General features: G+C 44.5%; 1 protein-coding gene across 5 annotated transcripts in view; it reads right to left on the bottom strand.

Moving 5' to 3' along the window:
* The window catches only part of SETBP1 (SET binding protein 1), a 270,384-nt gene that overhangs the window by 146,826 nt on the left and 104,557 nt on the right, over window positions 1-19,001 (bottom strand). For 3 of the 5 annotated variants that reach the window (XM_054186478.1, XM_054186473.1, XM_054186475.1), the window contains one exon: window positions 1,626-1,697. The exons of the other annotated variants lie outside the window; for them this stretch is intronic. In XM_054186478.1, the coding sequence (XP_054042453.1) occupies window positions 1,626-1,697 (72 nt within the window). The remainder of the gene's footprint in view (window positions 1-1,625; window positions 1,698-19,001) is intronic. 5 annotated transcript variants of the gene reach the window in all.

Raw genomic sequence — 19,001 nt, 5'->3', positions numbered from 1 at the left:
CTGCAGAGCTAGTTTCTGTGAGCATTACCATTCAAAAAGAAAACACTGGTTTGCGTCTCCCACATAACCTGAAGAGTTGTCACAACCAAATTAAACCCCTCAGCTTTTCCCAGACTATTCGCCCGCTCCCTGGCTCTCCAGATGCAGAGCTTTACACCAGGACAAACAGACAGTTTCTTTAACTGCAACTGGCAGTCATTTTGCTCCTCTCTGTGCTTTCAAAGCTAAGAGCCATCAAAGATTAGCAGAAAAAATCATGACTATTTTTCCCTAAGAAGCAGCAGTGGTAATAGGCTTCAGGAAAAATCCTCCTAAATGCAAGTGATAAGCGTAGACTGTGTGAAGGCTGACAGGTCTGATTATAATTATCACTGCGAGGGGACCAGCACTAACCTCCCTTCTGGAAGGCAATGACAATTCCTGGAAGGGAACATGCAAGTGAATTATCATAAACAAAATCATTGCAAGTGGAACTGTCTTTCACTGGAAACTAAATAAGGCCCTGATTTTTTTTGGAGGGGCGGCGGAACCCAAAACCTTCAGCACTTATTAAAGTTAATTCCAGTAGAAAATGGCACTCAATCATACGCTTAAGTTTCGCTGACTTCACGAGGATGGGAGTAAAAGAATGAAGTGAGACGCTCGAATCATGAGATGGAGTCATGCGTGTAAGAGGTGTTTGGAAATTGATGGTGTCTTCTGAATCCGTACTTAAAGAACATGCTCTGCAACATAACATGAACAGAGAGTCCCAGAGGGCATAATGGTCCAGACTGAGATAAATATTCAAAACTAAGAGAAAGCTCAGGTAGCCTTGTACCAACCTTTTCCCCTTCCTTGCATCCTAGCAGGAAGAAAGCCAAACAGAACCAACACAGAGCTCTTCAAATTGCATCTACACATTGAGTTCCTCAGATTGCATCTATACATTAATTGAAATAACACATTATCTTTTCAGCAGGGCTTTGAGGTATGATATGGTAGATAGTATTCCTTCAAGATCATCCTGCCCTAACCTTCTTTGTGCTTTCTCTGACAGCATTCCATTTTTCTTACACTCCAGGTTGTTTTGACATTTCTCATTCTATTTCCACTGGAAACTTGGAAACAGAGAAACTTGGGCAATCTGGGATAAGAGTAGCAGTACAGTAGTTTTTTCTTTCTGAATAAAGGGAAATAGATATTATCTTCTTAATAGTGGGCTATAACTACAGAGGAGACGAAGAGGAGAGCCTCAGAGTCAAAGGCAGTTCTAGGAGTTTCATACTCATTATATCTCAATGGAGTGAAGCAAATAAATTGCACAAGGAGACATATGGAATCTCACTACGCAAATGGCCTATTTAAGGCTCTTACTTCCTAATTAGGTCCTGGTGTCAGGAGGTTGGTAACAATTATTCACACATAGATCATTTGGATACAATACAAACTGTTCTAAAATCCAAACCATCATAATGGCATGCATTAAAAAGAAGCTCTATTTAGCTTGATCTTTTAGACTCTTTCGCTTAGCACTTGGAATATCCACACGCATCCCAAATTTCATGTTCGACACTGCAATAATGGGTTTGAAAGGGGAAAAGGAAGAAACAAAAAGCTTCACAGCAATAACCCCTTGTTCTTACCTTGTTCACAGATTTCGTCACTGGACTCTGCACAGGGAACCCACACTCTCTTCCCAAATTCTTCATCTGACTCTGTGGCATATCCCAGAGCAAAGAGAAAAGAAAAAACCTTGATTGTGGGAATGACTGTGCAGAAAATGGTCACAAGCATCCAAAGTTTCACTATGCCCTTCTCCATTTCATTACATCTTTCTACATGCCCACCACCACTGGCCAGAAGGGGCCTTTCTAAGCCCCCAGTGCTGGGGCTTACCCTCAGCCACACTGAGTTTTGGAAGGTCTCCCAAGCTTCTCCTTAACCCACACAGATGTGTAGGTTTCTCCTCCCAAGTAGGTCTGTTAAGCATATCGACGTCACAGGGCCATCACGGCTTTCCCCGTCAGCCGTGGGGCATGCAATGAACCGTGATGGCAGGGAGTGGAGCCATGGATTCCTATGACAACCCATGTTGGAAAGGCTTGGGAAGAGCAGGAAGGTGTCACAGGACGCCAACCCGTCTGCTTTGTTTAAGAGTTAAAGCAGGGAGCCAAAGCCAAGGATTACCGCATTGCAAAACCATTTAAAACAGGGTAAGTACTTGTGATTCAACATCATGACTACGGCAAACCCTCTCTGCCCAGTGCTTCTTCATTTCTAGTATGAAAATGAGATCTTCCTCTCCCATTCTTCCCCTCCTGCCTCCTCTCCCTTCTTTGTCCCCCTCTCGAGTCCTTCACAAAAAGGTCAAATATTTTACGTTTTCACCTGAGGAGATGCAGATCAGAGAGTGTTTTCTTTGCTTTGCTTTTCACTGATTTTGCCCAAGGCATCCTTTTAAGCAGCAGCCTGTGCAAAGATAATAGGTGGCACGATTCTCTATAACTGGAATCAGCAACAAATCAGCCATCTGCCACTCCAGGGGTCTGAGATTAACCCAGCTACTGGACCGTGACTGCAAAGCATTTGCACATTTAGATTACAGAAATGTGAGGTTACCGATCCAAAAAAAATAAGACTGGGAGTGGAGAAGATGTGGGGAGAAGGGGTGAAAGATAGCCTTCGAAGAGTCCTCCAGATTAACCCTTCTAGATACAAGTTATCTAACAACTCCAAGCAGACAACATTTCTCATTATAAAGTGTTAAAAGGATGAAGGATTTGAAGGAAGCAAGCTAAGATTCATGAGACATCATGTTTCAGGGAAATACATCCAAAGACAATTCTTTTATAAAAGGAGAAATAAAAACAAAGATATTTGTATGCCCTGTCAATGCCTTGCAATGCTCCTTGGAAGTATGACCAAGCTACCCAGATAGTTTACATGGGCCAGGACAAGAGTAATATTTTTGTTCCAAGATAGACAAGCTCCCTTCCATTGTCAAGATATCGAGGAATAAGAAGTCTGTGTTTTGAAATATCAAGGTTTAGGAAGGTCTCTTCGTTTAGTGTCCTCAGTTTACCTTCCTGAATAAAACATACAGCACATTGCTACTTTACACACACAGATGCTGTTGGCCTGCATTAATATTTGTGTGCATCTTTGAGATCCTCTCCATAGATCTGTTGGGAATTGTTATTTGGTAACTGAAGTATTAGGAGGTTTAAATCAGTAGTAAATGCCAGCTGGCTCCACATCCAAAAGCGTGAGCCACGCTCTGTGCAGGTGCATCGCAGGTTGGGACAGCCACCAGGGTCTCCTCTGCTCACTTTGATGTGGGCTTTAATCCCCACTCCTGGCATTTGCTTTTGTAGGTTGGCATCCCATGGTCAGGCATCTCAGGTTAAAAAGAGGAGGCTGTGGCCAGAGGAAGAGGCACAGCTGCAGCCAACATTATCAACAAGGACTTCTGGGAAATTCAGGTAAGGTCTGCATGGTGTGTGCCCTTGGTGAGGATGGTAGCTTAAATACACAAGTCATCTCATTATGTCCAAATAGGCAACTGAAAAGTAAATAGCAAGCACACGCGTGCACACAAAATCACATATTCTTATGCACATACTTTTTTCACGAGTCATAGAATCATAGAATACCAGGTTGGAAGGGACCTCAAGGATCAACTGGTCAAACATTTTTTGGCAAAAGCACACTCTAGACATCATGTCCTAGCACCCTGTCCAGATGAATCTTAAAAGTGTCCAGTGTCTGGGAACCCACCAGTTCCCTGGGGACATTTTTCCAATGGCTGATTGGAATATGGCATGAAGAAAATGTAGGATCAAGTGGAAGGTACAATGGCACACAGGTTACTCCAAGTTACATGGCCAACACTTTTGTCGACATTTGGTGTGGTTCCTTCATCCTCTCCGGGGTTTCCTGAGCCAAGAACTACATACCCCTCATTTGCGACAAAGAAGAAGAAGAAAAAAGAGATGACAGCACTTCCTCTGCAAGTCCAAATTGAGCTGCGGCAACTACATGGTTCAAGGTACAGCCGAGACGAGGAAGAGCAAGGGATCAGTCACTGCAGACATCCTACTCCATACAAAACCTGCAAGTGTCACCTCAGAAATGAGTGCACATCCTATCAGTGTTAATTTGGGACTGAGTTTTGATCCTCCACAGGGGAAGGACCACTGATCTGTGAGGAGCTGTGAGAAGAGGAGGGTGGGAGGAGCAGGATGGATATAACCTTACAGTGTCACTAAATTCCCCACTAATCATCAGTTTTTCCAAATGCCATCAATTGGGCAGAATTAGGTGCTCCAAAACCAGGTCTACATGTCTGAAACCAAAGGTGAGATTTGAAGTGGTTTGGACATATACTAGGGCATGGTTTTCAGGTGAGAGAGGGGTCATGGGGATCATCCCACACCTGGGACTACAAACTGGGCCAAGCTAACAACCCAACAACCCACAGGCTTCTGAGATGCAGCAAGTTAATGAGCCTCTGCCCATGCTACAGAAAGGTCTCCTTGAACTTGACCTGCTGGCTGAGTGCTAAAACTGCTGTTAAAACAGGATCTGGTCCCATTTTCAAACTCAGACATGGGGGTTTTCTCTTTCTCCAGTCTCCTATTTCTGTAAAGACAACCTGAAATTCCGATCCAAATGCCAGCGTGATCCATAAAGGAGCATGTGTGTGGTGGGGGGAAAATCTTTGGATTCAGCTTCAACTATTGAACTACTACAAGAATGCTTGTGCTGGCAATAATTTTAAAAAGGCTTTAAAATAATCAAAATCGCATTAAAAAAAAAAATTAAAAATGGTACTTTTATATATATTTTCCTGTGTTAGAAATGGAGGGAAGAGGGGACCAACACAGAGCAAACCCTTTTCTTTCAGGCAAAAATCACAGCAAAACTCCAGCCTATCCCTTGCAAATTAATCAGCCTTATAAACTGCCGCTGAAGTTTCAGCCCTATGTATCTTTGTTTGTTTGTTTGTTTGTTTTTATCCAGGCAGGATAAAAGCCCCTTGCAGGAAGGGGCTTTTACAACCGAAGACCTGACACTGCATTAACCAGGCGCTGAGCTGAGCCGTGTAGCTGCCTGCAAGTTGCTTCGCCCCCCAGCAAATGAGAAGCGAAGGGGAACACCGACGCAGGCGACACTGCACCTTGCAGAGATTCGCGTGTCCTACAAGTAACCTTGCATCAGGATACGGAGCCACGAGAGCAGCCTTATGGGTACAGAGAGAGGAGGAGGAGGACAGTGAGGAGGAGGGGAAGGAGTGGCAACAGGAAAACAATCAGAAAACTCCCTGGGAATCAAGTCTTCTCTTCCTTCCTAGGAAGAAAATTTTAAAAAATAAAAATCCCTCACCAGCAGGGAGATGGCAGGAGGGGATGAGCACACTTGCTCCTTCTCTGCTTGAAATCCTTTCCAGCGAGCATCGTAACAGACACACGTGAGACAGAAGCTGGCGACGAGCAGAGCATTTCTGTCAGGCGCTTCCCACACTGCACCAGCCCCGGGGTGCAAGGGACTGCCCCCTCCTGCTCCCTCTCTACCCCAAGTCCCCAACAAATGTCCCCTGTTTTTCCCAGAATCCCTAAATATGTCTGAGGGGTGGACGGTGGGGGAGAAGAGGGTCACATTTAAAAGGCAAAGAAGGGGAAGCGGAAAGGCGGGAGAACGCCCCTGAGCCCAGCCGGCGGCCCCGTGGCCGCGGCCATTCTCATTCCCGGCACGTTTCGCTGCTCTCCAGTGCAGCCCGGCTTCGAAATATTAGTGCGGCGCAGAGTGCCATTTTCGAGTCGCTGCAGCTCCTTCTTGGCACCGGTTCAGCTTTTTGTCTTGCCTTCTCCTCCGAGCGCCCAGCGGAGGGAGGAGGAAAGAAAGGGAGAAAAAATGAAGCCCCGCCGCTTCGCCGCCGGGGCCGTCAGCCTCCCCGCAGCACCCCGCACCCTCCCAGCCCACGCCCCGCTGAACCCACCCCGGGAAACATAAATCTCTTCCCACCTCCACAGCAGCCAGTTCACAGCCTCCTTGCCCCCTCCCGCCACCCTTTTTCATCCCTCTCTCCTTTGTACTCCTCTAAATTTTTCCAGCCAAGCGTTACAACCTTCCGCACACACACCCCCTCCTTTCTCCTCCATCCCCAGGTTTCCCACCTCCTCCCCTCACATCGGCAAATGAAAATTGTGCCATGGTTGCCAACGCACTGGCATCTCCTCAGAGAGGAGAGCCCCCGCACCCGCACCACGGCTACCAGCTCCAAGCCAGCTCACAGCTGCCCGAGCGCAGGCAGGCGGGCTGCAGTGCTCATGGACACACACGTGTGTGCGCACACACACACGTGTCACGGGGCAGGGCACGCTCCGTTTGCATCCCTTGGCATGGCTGTAAATACAAACTTCCTGCAAGCTCGCCTTTGGCAACCGAATTCCTCCTCCTGCTTCTGGGGCTGGGAGAAAAACAGAGGCAGAATAACGAGGGAGGGAGAGTGTATTTTTTTAAGCAACCCAAACATGGCACTGAGAGCTTCCACCAACAACTTCTCAGCCTGCTGTGCTGGCAACCAGCTGCCGGTTTCAGCCTGGCACCAGCTTTGATTTATTTTTCTCTCCTCTTAAACACCCTCCTCCCAAATATTTATTCCTTTTTTTTTTTCTTTTTTCCAGTTTTTTTCTTCCCTTTTTCCCTCTTAGCTTGTCCATAGCGGGGTTCCCTCCCACTCCCACCCACAAATCCAAAGCAGCACGTCTGAAAGGAGCACCAAAGGGAGTGAAACATGATATAACACTCAGTGGACCAAGAAGCGGGGAAAAATATGCATATGTACACACAACATATGTGTGCTCTTCTCTGAGGAAAAAGGAGAGAGTGAGAGATGCCCTAAAAACAGGCAACATGACACTTGTACATGTCAGGATGTGCAAGCCCTTGCCCCCTCCACAAAGGAGGGAGGAGACAGGTTTGGTTGTGAGGCAGAGAAGAGGTTCAGGTAAAATATGTGTTTTTTATGGAAAGGACCCCAGAGAGCCAACTTTCAGCCAGTGACATGACTCCAATTAAACCAGAGTTTGAAACATTGACATCTGCACGATGGAGATAAAGTGGTGCAAAATGCACCTTGCCTGGTGCCTGGAGGAAAGAGATTTGGAGAAAAAATAAATATAATGAGGCTGATGCTGCGGATGGCTTGGGAGGAACATGGAGGGAGGAGAGAAGATGCGCTGAGGATTTTAGCACGGTGGCATGAGTGCATTAAGCTACAAGACAGGCTGGAGACACAGAGCAAGGTATGGCCTCATAGGCAGCCGCTGGTGTCCCAGGGGATTTTTATAAGCTTAGTTGGACTGCTTTGTCCACTGAGACAAATCAGGAGTCCTTGGGAGCCACGGGAGTTAGAGCATGGTGAAACAGATGGGCACCTGGTGACTCTGCTCCCTGCAGCAATGAGTCCTTTGGGAGGCCCAGCAAACGTGCCAGGAAAAGGCTGGTTCTTGACAAAAACTCTCTGGCCGCCCTGGGGAATAGCAGCGCAACCGGCTCGAAAGCGGGGTCACGCAGACAGACCAGGAGACGTACAGACAGACAGACAGCATGCTCGGGGTGGTACAGACAAAACAGCAGTGTCCTGAGCAGCTGCCTAATATGTATTTTGGCAAAATCTCGCCTGGCTGTGGATGAAGCAGAAATCGCAAGCTGGAATCATAAACGCGTCAGTTGGTGCGATTTTTGCTTCCCTGGCCTGCACGTATAACACGGGAGGAAAGCAGAGGGCTGGACGACACCCTCTAACTGCCAGGAGCCACATGGAGGAGCTGGTCCTTCGGCCGCTGCCAGCTGTTGCATGTGGAGCAGCTGATGGGTGGGCCCTGAAGTGGACTTACAATAAGCAGACGCCCTGCTGTGACTGCACTCATTAAGGGATGTGTGTGTTTGCACACTTAAACCGAGCCGCCGGGCCTGTACGCTTAGGAGCACCTCTGCCACCGGGACTTGTCTCCTGCACAAGGTCCATGTTGGAGCTTTCTCCAGGCCATCCCAGCACAGCTGGGGCTGGCTGGGTTGGATGGACCAATATCCAAGTAGGGCCACCAAAACTCCTCTTCTGAGTTGTGGTTTCACTGTCCCAGGCCCTTTGCATAAGGATGTAATCCAGCATTGGCAATGGTTCCTCTCAACGTCTGCTTCCAAAGTCAGCCAGTGTCCATCTGAATCCTCTCTCCCAGCTGGTTTACACATCTGTTTTCTCCCCTTGCTATTTCCCAGGCTTAGGTCGGGTTTCTTGCCCTTCCCTCCAGCCTTTAGTAGCAAGTGCTGGCATTTGGCAAGGCAGACTGGGTCTCTCACATGTGTCCACGGCAAAGCAGACCCTGAAACCTCAATTGGAGTGCACCGCCTAGAAGCATCCCCACGCAGAAGTATCTGTAGCTCATTGATGTGACTCCCAGATAGAGGCACTTTCAGATCCTTTGAGTCGAAAGGCACTATAAATAAAAGATATTACAGACTAACAAGTTCTCAGTTGCAAACTGGAGTGGGAAAGAATATTTTAGCATCCTTTTTCTAAGCACATTAACTCTTGGCAGACATGATCGTTCAGGTCTTCAAAGCTGAAAACTTCACGCAGTACACAGCACATTGAGTCCACACACTCCATCTCTTCTTTCAACAGCTCTAAAATCCACACTGTCCCAATGCTGTATTCCCTTAGTGCAGCGAGCACACAAATATTGTGTTGTTCTGGGGGTTACGACAGTAAATATACACTCCACAGTGATCTTTCTCAGGAAGAACTCAGCCTTTGCTGCTGTAAGCTCATAATAGACGTTGCCTAAAGATTTTTATCAACCGGCTTCTGATGCTTCCCTTCCCAGGGCGAGCAAGCGCTTCGTATCAATCTGGCTTGCTTCAGTGCAGTGACCCAGCGCTCTGCTCTGCTGCTGAAAGTTCAGGTCCCAGCTGTGGGGCTAAACTCTTGCTGACACTGTGCTGATTTCTCCGTCTTTGTCACCCACGCTGCCAGGGAGAGGGGCGTGATGTTGGCTTTTTCCAGGCTCAAAAAGAAAGAAAACAGTCGTGCAAAACACAGAGAAGATGTGGCAAAGGAGAAGGGGGAGGAAAGTTACCCTGATGTGTATGGTGAGGTTGAGGAGAGGAAATCCTTCCAGCAGCACAGGGCACTTCATTTCGTTCTTCTTTTTAATCACTGAGGAGAAAATCTTGCTCAAGGGGCAATTAAAATGTTTCCAGCAAGTAAAAGCTTTTGGAATGCCTCAAAGAACCTGTGTGCGTGCGCAAGTTCATGGGGAGAGATGAAGAGGGGGTGAACTATTAGTGACGGGTGAACTACAAAAGGTTGGATGGTTTGTTTTGGATAAAGATCCCCACATGCAGATGCTTATCTAAAGTCCTCAGTCTTCAGAGCAGGGCTGGGAATGTCTTAAGAACAGACCCTTCTTGCATGATTTCCAGTATCTCTCAGAGCAGTCGCCCATGCCAAAAATACCACAAAAACAGCTTTTCTTCTTCTTCTTTTACGCAGTGTTTTGGCTCTTCTGCTTCTGGTTCCAAGCAAAACCTAAAGCTGCAGTGTCTTTGACTTGAAGACTGGACTGTGCTTATTTAATTTCAAGCCATCCCGGTTCTCATGACTGCACACATACAAGGGAAATAAGGAAAAACGGTGCTGTGATTGTAGGGAAAACTTTAAAAGAAAAGAAGACTCCCTGAAAATTGGCAGAAAAACAAGCTGGCTTCCCTTAGAGAGGACTACAAGCCCTGAGTTCTCCCACTAAAAGTAGACTACTTATCTGTAAGCTGTCTATTCTTCCCATAGATAACATGTGAGATCACAGCATTCCCAGTTCAAATGAGCCTGTTAGCCTTGGGTGGTTATTAGTCAGTAAATACTATTGAATCAATAAACAGAATAAGGACTTAGAAGAGATTCTGTTTCCCCACCCAATCTGGAAACTCATCGGATCTGCAGTAGCCCTAATTTGATAGAGAAGGAAGAAAGAAAACAGTTTGAACATGATCCGGTGCCCTCCAGTTTTCTTAAATCAGAGTGTAATTGAGGTAAAATAGCCTGGGGATGATGTTGTTGGGATGAAATCAGTTTGTTTTGCTTAAGTCCTCTGGACAAACAAGGCTGTTGCAGGGCTGGTTTTGATCTCTGGTTGGATTTTCACCAGGATATCTCAAGTAATGTTACTCAGTATGTAAGGCAGATCAGAATCAGGCCAGTGCGCTTTTAAGGATGTTGTCAGATATCCTATGTCCCTGGACTATTCACCTCGGGAAGGTTAAAAGCATATACATTCACTCCACATGTGGCACAGGATGAATGATTTGCTGTTAAAGACCAGATGATATTCTTCCTAAATGATTTCTTGTAGTCTTTTTTTCTGCCTTTCCTATTTTTTATTAATTATTCAAGCAATGATCTTCAGCTCATCCAAGTGGCTTGGAGACCAAGACTTGGGTCTTTAGCTGGTATAAATCAGGATAACTCAATCCAAGTCAACAGAAATGATGGAAGAAGTCAGTGGAAAATGTGTGACCAAGAGTTTTTACTATACAGGCTTCCAAAGCAAGGGCACAGTCTTCCAGACAGCACAGTACCTACAGTCTAAGTATTTTCTCACTGAAGCCAATGATGCTTCTTGGAGGTGACCAAGACAGGTACAGGGAGCCCAAGTCTCCATTTGTGTCCACACGTGTGAATGGGGAGCAGCTCCATTACCCACCACGTGCAGTGCTCTTTGGAACATCTGTTCATTGCGTCCTGCTAAATGCTGCAGGATGCTGATCATTTTTGTCAAAACTTGGCTCTTGTGCAGCTTCTTAGTTTAGACGGTGGGAGGGAGGGATGGGTTTAACTTTTGGCTTGAAAGAAATAAAGTAAAAAATCTGGACCCTTTCAAGAGTACTGAACAGTTGAGAAATCTGGCCCTGAGCTTTTTTGAAAAAGTGACCCAATCAAGCTAGTTATTACACCGTTATCTTGCCTATGACTAACACATGAATTGATATTCACTTGCAGGAAATGCTGGCGAGAGATGGGGGTTCCCATTCACTTGTGGTGTTTACCGCTCCCGCGAGATCACAGGCTTCAGCGACGATGGAGCAGACTGCTTCACAGGTGCACGGTTTACATGCCAAAATGGGTTGTAAATCAGAGTGGAGGAAGAAAGGGCTGGAACAACGCTTGTTTGTAGAAGTGGCTATTGGAAAAGGGTGTTGACCGCATTCATTTTACAGGTCTCATCTCCTAAATCTATGCTTGCTTACACTGCACCAGAGGGATTGGGCCCCAGGTTGGAAATCCAAGGAGCACACCAGTAGTTTGCCAGAGATTACACAGGGGGTGAACTTGTCCCTGATCTCCATTATTGGTTGAAAACCAGGAATTCTCATACCCTTTCGGACAGATGGCTGGTCCTATTACTTCTTATGTTAGATTTCCCATTGAGGCTGAAAGCAAATCCACATTCAAGCTGAAAGTAAACAACCTGTGAATTCTAAAGGCGCTAACTCGAACTGCCAAAGCATTTGCGGCGCATGCTGCAGATGTCAAGTAGACAGTTTCCCACAGCACTGAGCCTAGACACATAACTAAGTTGCACAGCAAAACCTTCCACCCTGCCCGAAAATCCATCCTGTGCAAAAATCGCTCTCCTCGCTGGCGTTTTAAGGGCTGGAGCCTCAGCTGGAGTGAATTAATGTAGTCACTCTGATTTGAATAGAGCTATGCCAATTTATACCAGATGAGGATTTCGCCTTTTGGAGGCCAAGTGGGAAATGTCTATCCACTACTTTTTTAACAATGTGGTTTGAGAAAAAAATAAAATGTGGTGTATTTTAAAGAGTGAAAGAGCGCTATGTAAGTTTCTTTCCATTTCTATGATTCTTCTAGCTTTTTGAACAAATCTATTACAGAGCTGGGTCCTAAAGAATCAAGCTTTGCAGAATATTGCATATAAATAACACAACTTATAAATACAAATAACACATGTTACCAAACTTATTCCGATCCCTGATACCTTCCAAAATGACAACAAAAAGTTAACTAGGAACACAAGCACGACATTGCTGTGGTATTGCAGGAAATTCAGAAAGTGGAAAGGACTGAATAAACCAGTCTGTTTTTTCCTGCTAGGGCTGAATGAAAAGGACAAAACCCATGAAACTAAACCATACAAAAGACCCCACCCACATTCTTTGAAATGCTCTGAACATTAGTACCATGGTGTGCTTCTCAGCCATAAAGATGTGAAAGATTGTTTTTCTAATATATTTTTCCGTAAATTGAACAACACTACTGAAGTCATATTCTGTAAATCGGGATTCATTCCTTTTAATCAAAGTAAGCTCATGGTATACATTCAGGAATGATTACCTGAATTAAGCCTATGATTTATTCTTTAGTAGAAGAAGCTCCACTGACAGATTCAGATGTGCCTTGATTTTCCCCAAAGTAAACTGGAAGTCAAATATTACACCAATAGAAATGAATGGAGATTTTTAAGATGATGGTAATGGGAAATTAAACTTTAAATTGTTTAACTTGAAGCCACTGGACTGATGCAGCTCATCAGAAAATTCCCCTCCTCTTTCCTCCAGCCATCCTTATTTTCACTTTAAGATTCAGTGTAAGCTGGCAATTAGTAATACTTTGTCTGTTTATAGAGCCTTCCATCTGAGGATCTAGAAACACTTTGCAAACACTAATGAATTAAGCTTCTTAACACCCCCTGTGAGACAGATACTACTATCTCATTTGCACAGCTCGGAGAAGAGGTGCAGGTTTGCTGCGGGCAGAGCTGGGAAGCCACTCTAGACCCTGAACCTCACCTTCAGCTCAATAATGCAAGGCTTTCAGTGGATGTGGTGATGTGCCTGGTGACTTTAGAAGCTTATAATTATCTCTTGGGACTGACAGTGTGCCCTGATGTCTGGCAGGCTGAAAACACAAAGGGTTGAACTTCTACCCATAGACAGAATTTGGGTCCCTCTTACTGTTGGACAGAAACACCATGAATATGCCATTCATCCTCACCTGAAACAATCACTCACAAATATGACCCTCTGACATTGCAAACAGGAGAGAAAATTATGAATTCAGTTGTCCTTATTCATGTTTTAATAATATCACAAACCCTGGACAAAACAATGCAAAGGGCTGGGAGGATTCCTTTCCTTTTCTTTGCATCTTTAATTGCCCTTATCCTTTTCTTATACAGGGGAAAGGTAAACCATTCAAGCCTGCTTGCAAGCCATGATGACAAGAGAAACTTAAAGAATTTTTAAAGAACTGTAAAGGTTTTGCTTCCAACTCTATCAGGAATGCTTAGATCCTAGGCAAGCCTTAGGACAAGATAGGCATTGATGAGTATTTTTTTCCAAAGCGCAATCTTGTTGGTTTAAGAGCAGCTAATGTCTGGTACCTATTTGAAGCATTTTTCCATGTAGCGCTTCTCCAAATGCATGGCAATCAGACAATTTCCATGATGATTCTTCTGTCTAAAAATACACACCTCCTCTGCTTTTCAATTTATCACTGAGCCAGTCAGCCTGTTTATTGTTGAAGTTTTGCCCATTTATATAGTGCACTTAGGAAAGCTTAATACAAACATTGACCAATTCATCGCTGTCACAAAAAGAAAAGCCTTAGGAATCATTCATCTAAGCAGGAGTCAAGAGCAAGAGTCTCTTATTTAGAGATCGGTCAATAAGAAACAATGTTATGAAGCTATTCTAAACAGACCAGATTTATTTCTTTTTAAACACCTCTTTTTTTCCACAGATTGAAATTGAGGAGAATATCAAATAAAATATTTGGGTTTGCTTTCGAAATTTGTCGGTGACCTTAAATGCCAGAAATGGGGCACTACAGAAAAGACAGGGATTTGACATATGCAGCATGTTGATTTGTGAACTATTAGCAGATTGCCGTTTGCCTAAAAATACGTATTTGAAATTCTTTTCTAAAAACTCTTCTTGATCTCTTCCCAGTTCATGGGCTGTTAAATGTCCGTATGACACGGCGATGTTTGTCTCCTGAACAGAGGGACATTACGATCCCTAGAAGCAGGTTTCCAGTGGGAATATTAAAGGCACTATTCAGGAATATTCTCCAGCATTCACAGCCTTCTCAAACATGCCCGCTCGCAAACATGTTTGCTGGAATATTTGTCAAGAGCAAACAGGACAGGATGGTGGGAGAAAATGTACAAAGTCTAACCAAGCTTATAAAAACCCAACAGCTAATGAATACTTGTGGAAAACTTCTTACGGTATTTCCTCAGCTGCGGATGCTAATTGGGAAAGCCTATAAAGCTAAAACTCTTTTTCTGCTTTCCTCCTCCTGTACTCCAGAATTGAAAGCCACTTCCATGTCTGTCTTTTATCATGATCATCCCTGTTACATCTGCTGGATCCAGAAGCAGTTTTTAAAAATATTTGTGCACGTATCAAACGGGTGAGGGTAAGAACAACTGAACAGAGGCCTGGAAACTCATTTCACATAAGCAGGTCGATGGCTAACAGCTTCTTACTGTCTCTGACCAAAAAAAGACCTATAACAGATATGAATTTATATGTAGATTGGGCATTATCTAATATTGCCTGATACTGAATCCCTACAGTATCACATAGTACTACGGACCCTCTCTTTAGGCCCCTTTCTTCCATGACAAAACCAGCTTTTGGATTGGGTCATCTTCTATAAAAAAGTCCAGTAGGTACTCAAAGAAATACAGCAAGCTCATGTTACTACACCCCAAAATCACATGGACAGGGAAGGTAGAGGAATTGCAAGGAAAGCCAGCGGACATCCTCAGGTCTAAGTGTCTGTGTGTTGGAGGATAGTGAATTATGGACATTGAAGCAAGTCAATGCCATGCAGGTGAGCAGGAGTTTGTGCCTGAGAAAATCAGTTCTTATTGAGTGCAAACACTGCTTGAAAAGCCGAGGCATTGAGATCCAGCATTTTTAGTCAACAACCAAAGGAAGCGTTTGTGATGCATGGCAGTGGGCCACAGCACAAGGCTAATATGACCTTGTCCACAGAAAAACCCATGTGGGGAGGCAGTTTGCTCTTCTTCTCCAATAAGCTGTGTTTTACAAACTCTGGACCAAATTCTGCTCCTAAAGGGAAACTTCAATGCAGTGGGACTACTGTGAACCTCCTCTGACACACTACTGATGATAACACAAGACGGGATAGTCTGTGCTCAGGGCTAGGCTGAATTTGTACCTGGGCTCCTCAAAATGCACTTGCAATGCCAAGGCTCACCACAGTCTCTTGTAACTCACCACTGTATCTGTTTTCCAGTAAAGCATGACACTTCCTTTTTTCATCTGACTAATACTGAGACCCTCAGAATATTTTCTAAGCGGGAGTTTACTGAAAATGATCTTTGCTCTGCTGTGCATGCAGTCAGTTCATATAGTAACGAGATAGAGTTGTTCTCCTTCCTTTAAAAAAATGCAAATCCTAGTTCACTGCAAGTAAGTTTTTATTTTGCAAATTATGCCCGTTAATTGAAGACATCATTCCTTGTGTCTCTGTCTCCTGGAAGGTAAGGAAAAGCGATGGACAATCCAGAATTTTTACAGACTGTCCCCTCTGGTCATGCATTGCTAGAGATGGTACTGTATAATGCATGACTTACCTGCAAAGACATTGGAGGAGTAATGAAATAAGCAGATGCTCCGTCAGCAGGCTTTTAAAACATTGGTATTGCAATCTGAGATGCAGTCAGCCATTACATGCATATGCCCTTTATTTATGGAGCTGATAGAGGCTCTATGTCAGGAGCAGTCAAGCTGCCTTTTTTTGCTTTCTGCCTTTCCTCACATTAAAGAAAGTTGCTGTCTGGTAATTTCATTCTCATGCAAGCTCCGGATTTGGGAGGAAAAGCAGGATTTACCTCCTGAGTCATCTATTAAAAATAGAGGTCTAAAAATCAGACAACTTCATCCACACAAATCACCAGGGACTCCCTATAGTGATTCCTCTCCTCCTAACGCAGATGATGTCTGGAATAGGCAGATCTCACTGGGGTTACCTATTCCTTCCCAGTGGCTAGAAAGGGAGCCCAGGACAACTAGCCCAGCCATAGGTAAGAACACCACAAATGCCCACACCATCAAAGTTGTACACATTCATTCAACTATAATTTCAATTTTGTAGACTTTTGTATCATCAGTGTTGTTCTAAGTAATTTCATGACAGCATTGAACATATTTTTCCTCAAACTAGGTAGCTAAGAAAACAAGGGAAGGTTGGCACGGATCAAAAGGAAGGACAGTGTTAACATTAACAGCCACCATGTGAGGAGCATTTTGCACTATAAATAAAATAGCATTGCTCAGCTGCACGAGGAGAGAAGTTCTGAAGTCACCGAGTCGCATGGCTGTGGCTCAGGGGAGGATTTTGGTTCATGCTCAACGCTGTGTTTGAGCACTGGTACGTCACTCAAAGGTTCACAGCAAAACAGATGATGGGACACAGAAAAGCTCTTCTTCCTAATACTGCAAATGGAGCTGCTGCTTCCTGACTGACAGCTCCCCAGCCAGCTTATGTGCATCTAATTACTGAGCCGCAGCCCAAATCAAAATGCCCCATTGCAGCTGGTGTCTCACTTAATCCATTCATAACGCGAGTTAATTAGCATTGATGTTCTTGGGCAAGTTTATTCCAAATGTGGTCAAGTCCCAAGCTTTCAGCTTAGTTCTTAAGATCTATTGAGGATCCTGGAAGAGGCTGTGTTTCTGCCCAGAAGGCATTTTCTGGCTTGCTGATGGCATAGGATTGGGTTCAGGGGAAGATGCTGTGATGGGCTGAGATGAACACTGGCAAGTAAGCACTGTTGCTAAGCTGTTTTTGCTGCTACACCCTACCTCCATGCAGAAGAGTTTGTGGCAGAATCAAGATATTTCATAGTTTTCCTTCTGTCTGAATTCAAATGTCCAGATTAGGAAACAAAAAGGAAAAAAAAAACAAAACAAAAAAAAAACCCTCAAACTCGGAAAGTGGTAGAAGTCAAGGAACAATTCTGTACTTTATGTTATTCTTTGTGAGGAGATCTCAGAAAAGAGGCCTGTTACCAGATCTTTGCATTTCCTTTTCAACCTATGGGATTAGAAGAGGAGAGCAGGTGCTAATGGGAAATTTGCCCATGGCAGAAAATCAGCATCCTAAATCTTCATCGCTGGAAACCACGAAAAACCCTAGCAATGATCTATAATGGCTGCACTTGGAAATTGGTGATATAAGGAATTGTCCCTTGGCAGAAAACCGACTTTCCGCTCCTTCAGCGCACCACAATTTCAGTTTAATTTGTAACAGGATGCAAGTGTAAATGAACTGACAACAGAGCTATCAGCTATTCTGTTGGTAACACTTGGAGCAATAGTTTCTATTTGACTAGACACAGCTGTCCACTGCATGGAACGACCTTTAGCCCCGTCCTTGGCGAAATTCAATTCTCTCCATGTCTGACTCCGTCCACGGGGACTTGAGTAGCGGAGCTGCCAGAATAATCAGCGCATTGCTTAATGACAGGCACTCCAACGAGCAATGCGGTTGTGCATTGTCAGAAACGGAGCCTGCAGCTCTGGGGGAGGCGGGGCAGCCTCCTTGTTATTCAAAAGGAAATAAAGCGGTTGTATAGGAGCAAACGCGGATGCGTGCGGCCACCTTTGCTTGATGAGCGTCACTGATGCTCTCAGTGCCGCATGCGTGTATGTAAACACAGAGCTTTCTCATGTGTTTGTCAGCAAATATGCATTTTTATTATATTTGCCTCCCAGAAAGGGCTGAGATTCCAGTGTTGCTCTGCACTGTACCACTGTGAAATGTAATTTCTATTTATGCAAGTCTAAGCATGCATACATCCTATATGGCGATGTTTATAGGGCCATACAGACGTATATCATCTAACATGTATACATATGTATAGATATATTACATTGGCCACTGCAATAAGAAAGATGTTTAGACTGCAAGCATCAAAAAAATAGGAATTTCCCAACTTTACAGTTATTTCTGCAAATTTATTTCTGTTTGACTGAGTGTCTCTCTGGCAACGTGACCGAGATGGTCTCCTGCATGGGATAAAAAAGGCATGTCATGATGGGATTAACACGTATGTGCCCCGGACCGCATCATGCCTGCACCCACAAGGATGAACCTGGTGGTTCCTAATTTTTTACCTAGTTGATTCAGCAGCCTGAACACAGAAAACAGAAATTACATTGAGTCCAAAAGTGGACCCATCCTTTCCTTCGTTGAGGGTCATCAGAAACAGATACACAACTGCTCTGGCTGGCAAGAATTGCTACAACCACTGCTAGCGGGAGATTGCAAGGGGTGAGACACCAGCTCCACCTGCCTCATGAGCCCCCGTGGATTTCTCTCTTTGGTCTCTCTGCTTTGGCTGCACTGTGGGCCCAGCTCTGTGGAAGATTCATGTTCAGTTATTATTCTGACCCGCTGCCAACATTTTCCTGAGAAACACAAGTGCGAAATGGGGAACGGCGATCTTGCACAGCCCATAACTCAGCCAGAACGGAGGGGAGTTTCATGGGAGAAGGGAAAGGCATGTCTTCAGCCTCAGAGCTTTTCTCCATGCCAAAATTCAAAGGCGTTTTTTCAAACAACAGAGATATTACAGCTTCTTAAAAATAAAAAAAAAAAAAGAAAAAAAAAGAAAAAAAAAGGCCACAAGAACCTTTGATAATGGAAAACATTAGGAATCTAAAAACACTGGTCTTTGTAGACAAGAAAACAAGGTGGTCTCCAAAACTCTGAGAAATCATGTTATAGTGATGCATGATAAATAACCCAAATATAGGAGTCATTGCCACTGCCCTGTCGCATGCACCCTACTAACTAATCCTGCTATTTATTCAGGAGCGGAAGAAATAGCACAGACCTTAGATGTTTCTCCTCAAGTAAGTGCATCCAACGGCTTTGTGCAGACACGGCTATG

Source organism: Rissa tridactyla, chromosome Z (genome assembly GCF_028500815.1).
Source record: "Rissa tridactyla isolate bRisTri1 chromosome Z, bRisTri1.patW.cur.20221130, whole genome shotgun sequence".
Classification (NCBI taxonomy): Eukaryota; Metazoa; Chordata; class Aves; order Charadriiformes; family Laridae; genus Rissa; species Rissa tridactyla.
This window is presented reverse-complemented; position numbering and strand designations above follow the sequence as displayed.